Source organism: Colobus angolensis, unplaced genomic scaffold (assembly GCF_000951035.1).
Source record: "Colobus angolensis palliatus isolate OR3802 unplaced genomic scaffold, Cang.pa_1.0 Scaffold2, whole genome shotgun sequence".
Taxonomy (NCBI): Eukaryota; Metazoa; Chordata; class Mammalia; order Primates; family Cercopithecidae; genus Colobus; species Colobus angolensis.
In genome coordinates, this window is record NW_012115154.1 from 17,639,358 (window position 1) to 17,644,050 (window position 4,693).

Consider the following 4,693-nt stretch of genomic DNA (forward strand, 5'->3'; position numbering starts at 1 on the left):
ATGTCGGCCAGGCTGGTCTTGAACCCCAGACCTCGTGATCTGCCCGCCCCGGGCCTCCCAAAGTGCTGGCATTACAGATGCGAGCCACTGCACCCGGCCATTTAAATTTTTTTTAATTAAAAAATGTTTATATATATATATATATATATATATTTTTTTTTTTTTTTAAACAGGGTCTCTCAGCCAAGCTGGAGTGCAGTGGTGGGATCTCATCTCACTGCAACCTCTGCCTCTGCCTCCCGGGTTCAAGCGATTCTCCTACCTCAGCCTCCCAATCCCAAGTAGCTGGGATTACAGGCGCAGGTGCCTGTATCGTTTACATCTATCTGTCTATCTATCTAGATATATATCTATATGAATAAGTTTGTTCATAAGAATAAACTATATAAGTATTCCTATACAGAATTTTTCTCCTGGAGAAGGAAGAATCACATCAATTTTTTCTGCATCTTCATCTATATAAACTAGGCCAGTTTAACAGATTTTAGAATGTTTGATATTGTGCAGTTTGTCCAATTGGGAGACTGTAATCCTTTGGCCATTTTTGACATACTGGAAAACGCTTGTAAAGAGCTCAGTAGATGATACCTACTGTTATTAATACACCTCAGTGAAGGTTTTGAAACCTTGATATTTCTGGATGCTTTTATTAAAGTAGAACTTCCTCTCCCTCCTGTTTACTTAGTGAGTGTGGTGAGCTTCTTTTTGGGTCCCCTGAGTGCAAGGGAGAGAATAAACATTGGGGATTCTGCAGGTTTATAGTCCTGTTGCCTGGGAAGAGGGGGCCCTAGGAGGTGACATCATCCACTCCCCCTCGCCTGGAGCTCACAGCTTTACTACCTTTCAGCTCACTCCTGTCCACCTGCTCCTTTCCCAATGCCTTCTTGCAGCACTTGAGATCCCAAGAAACTTCCCAAAAGGGACAGATTTGCCCTGGACTTGTTAGCCCATCCTATCACACTGTTGTTATTTATAGGTATTCCTATACATAATTTTTCTCCTGGAGAAGGAAGAATCCCATCAGTTTTTTTTTCATCTTCATTGTACGTTTACTATGATAGGTGTTCAGTAATTGTCGTTGAATGAATGAAGCAATTATAGATTATTAGTGCTAAGAAGGAGGGAACAGTGAAAGTCTCTAGGATGCGTTGTCTAAGCAAGACTCTTAAAGACCAGAGGGACTCAGGCATGCAGAGGATGCATATTGAGAGCTGACACGAAGGTGGAGGAGGGCCGGTTGGGTCCTCGGAATCCACAGGAGGCCGGCATGGCTGGAGCACGGCAGAAACTGGATGGCTCAAGGTCAAGAGAGGTCGGCTGGGCCATGAAGAAGTCTAGATCTTATGCCAGGTACACTGGGAAGCTATTGAAGAGTTTTAAGCAGGGGGCTGAAATGATCTATTTGTGTTTTTAAAAGATTACCAGGCCGGGAGCGATGTCTCATGCCTGTAATCGCAGCCCTTTGGGAGGCTGAGAAAGGCGGATCACAAGGTCAGGAGTTTGAGACCAGCCTGGCCAATATGGTGAAAGCCCGTCTCTACTGAAAATATAAAAACCAGCCGGGTGTGGTGGCGGGTGTCTGTAGTCCCAGCTACTTGGGAGGCTGAGTCAGGAGAATCGCTTGAACTCAGGAGGTGGAGGTTGCAGTGAGCTGAGATTGCGTCACTGTACCCCAGCCTGGGCGACAGAGCAAGACTCTGTCTCAAAAAAAAAAAAAAGATTACCAGTTACTCTGTGGAAAGTGTATTGTCGTGGAGAAGGCTGGAAGTGGGGGAGAAGGCTGGAAGTGGGGAAATCAGGTAGGCAGGACTGCAGTGGCTGAGGCCAAGCAAGGTGATGGGGACTTGGACTAGACACTGGCAGTGGAGAAGGAGAAACATGGATGCATTTGAGGTAATTTTGAAAGTTAGTACTCCGTGGTGGTTTAACCATGAAGGATGAATGAAATTGAGGGGTGAGATGTCGATTTGTCTCTCCAGCGAGGCTTTTAGCAGCACCAACCAGGACTGTGCCCATTGCACATGCACGATGACGGCTTGTGAATCAGATATCAGGGTAAGTTGAGGCACTTGAGAAGCTTTTTCCAAGGCACTGAAGGACAACGGAATAAAAGAGGTGGTGGTAAAAAAAAAAGGCCGTATGAACTATTTATACCATATCCCTGAGCCAGAACCATCACCATCACCATAATCACCGACATTGTCTCAGTCTGCTCAGGCTGCCTTACTTGGTTCCCGGCAGGGCTCTTTTCCTGGTTTGCAGACGGCTGCCTTCTCATTGTATCCTCACATGGCATACAGCAAGATCATGTCCCTCGTGTTTCTTCTTACAAGGGCACGAATCCTATATATGAGGGCTCTACCTTCATGGCCTAATTGCCTCCCAGAGGCTCCACCTCCAAATACCAGCCTATTGGGGATTAATGCTTCAGCAAGTGGATATTGAGGGAGACACAGACATTCGTTCCATAGCAATCATCGTCATCTTAGCCCTGCGGCATGGGGCTCGTGTTTATTATTTGTGCTGTGCTGCACGTTGTACTAAGTGCTTTGTACACAGATTTTTCTTAATTCTCTCAGTCTTATTGTATAGGTACTATTATTATCTCCATTTTCTAGATAGGGAAGGGAAGTTGGAAGCTGTTGAAAACACCTTGCCCACAGTTGGCCAGCTTGTGAGTGGCAGAGCTGAGTTGCACCTGGGCTGTCCACTGGGGAGTCATGTCTCTGTGCCACAAAGCCTTGTCCCTTCATTTTTAGAGGAGGAAACAGACCCAAGAAGGGGAGTCACTGGTTTGAGGAAGGGGAGTCACTGGTTTGAGACTGCATGTGTTTGCTCAAGCCTGTGGGGCATGCCGTGTCCCCATAGCTAGTGTATAGGATGGGCGGGGGCTGTTTTTCTTCTACTTTCCCACTTGCTGACACGTTGGTCCAGCCACTGTCTCTTGTATCAGTTAGGCTGGATTCCCAACTGACACCCTAGCCTCTCCATCTCCCCGCAGGCTGCTGCTAACTCAGGATCCCAGATGGGGCTTTACCATTGCAGGTGTCATTTCTGAGGTGTGTGTTTGAGATGGAAGGTTTGATTGTATAATTCTCATAATACCTCTCTTTTCTCTTCTTGTGAGCAGGCCCCCGAGACAGACAAGCACACAGAGGACCAGAGTCCTTCCACACCCTTGCCCCAGCCAGCTGCTGAGAAGAACTCGTACCTCTACTCCACGGAAATCACACTGTGGACAGTGGTGGCTGCCATTCAGGCCTTGGAAAAGAAGGTGGATTCCTGCCTGGCCCGCTTGCTGACTCTGGAGGGGCGCACGGGGACAGCCGAGAAGAAGCTGGCTGACTGCGAGAAGACAGCCGTGGAGTTCGGGAACCAGCTGGAGGGCAAGTGGGCGGTGCTGGGGACCCTGCTGCAGGAGTACGGGCTGCTGCAGAGGCGGCTGGAGAACGTGGAGAACCTGCTGCGCAACAGGAACTTTTGGATCTTGCGGCTGCCCCCGGGCAGCAAGGGGGAGGCCCCCAAGGTAGCGGTGGGACACCCTGCGGGTGGGAGAGCTCGAGGGGCTGAGTCTGTGAACGTGTGGGTGAGTGAGTGCAACACTTGTGGTTCCAGGTGCCTGTGACCTTCGATGATGTGGCCGTGTATTTCTCTGAGCTGGAGTGGGGCAAGCTGGAGGACTGGCAGAAGGAGCTCTACAAGCATGTGATGAGGGGCAACTACGAGACCCTGGTCTCCTTGGGTAAGGCCACGGAGGGACGATCTGGGCCTCTGTCCACGGGTTGTCTGTGGACAGTCTGTTTCTTTGCTTTGGCTTTTGGTACTTTGGGCACCTCTGCATCTTTGTGGGCATCTCAGGTCCAGCTCTTCTCCATTTCTTGTTCTGTGCACAGATTATGCCATCTCCAAACCGGACATCCTCACCCGGATAGAGAGGGGAGAAGAACCTTGTCTTGACAGGTGGGGCCAGGAGAAGCAGAATGAAGTAGAGGTGGGGCATCCAAGGATGGTGGGCACTGGTAAGTAAAGGAGCGAGATGTGGTGCTGTGGGGGGTGCCAGGGGCTAGCTGCACCATCGCCCACCCTCTTGGGCTTCCCAGACAATCAGGGAGGCCAGAAAGGGAGCATAGGCCATTAACCCAAAGTGGGACCACTCGATACAAGGCCACCCTGGGCAGGACTGGGTGGCAGACTTAGAGCCATAGGGTTTCTGTATCTGTCCGATGTGGACCATCATACTCACCTTACATGGCTGTGATGACCGAGTGACAAATATTAAGCATGTACATGCTGATCACTTTGTAATAGTGGGGACTGGCCGGGCGTGGTGGCTCACGCCTGTAATCCCAGCACTTTGGGAGGCTGAGGCGGGTGGATCATGAGGTCAGGAGATTGAGACCATCCTGGTTAACATGGTGAAACGCTGTCTCTACTAAAAATACAAAAAATTAGCCGGGTGTGGTGGTGGGCGCCTGTAGTCCTAGCTACTCGGGAGGCTGAGGCAGGAGAATGGTGTAAACCCAGTAGGCGGAGCTTGCAGTGAGCCGAGATAGCACCACTGCATTCCAGCCTGGGCGACAGAGCGAGATTTTGTCTCAAAATATGTGTGTATGTGTATGTGTGTGTGTGTGTGTGTATGTATATATATCTATATATATAAGTCCCTATTACTAAGTCCCTACTATATATATAT

General features: G+C 49.4%; 1 protein-coding gene across 1 annotated transcript in view; it reads left to right on the forward strand.

Moving 5' to 3' along the window:
- The first annotated feature begins 1,959 nt into the window (after nt 1-1,959).
- ZNF783 (zinc finger family member 783) overlaps nt 1,960-4,693 on the forward strand; it is a 23,141-nt gene continuing 20,407 nt past the window's right edge. Inside the window, exons 1-4 of the mRNA XM_011941583.1 lie at nt 1,960-2,055; nt 3,131-3,526; nt 3,616-3,742; nt 3,894-4,019. Coding sequence (XP_011796973.1) covers nt 1,960-2,055; nt 3,131-3,526; nt 3,616-3,742; nt 3,894-4,019 — 745 coding nt within the window. The remainder of the gene's footprint in view (nt 2,056-3,130; nt 3,527-3,615; nt 3,743-3,893; nt 4,020-4,693) is intronic.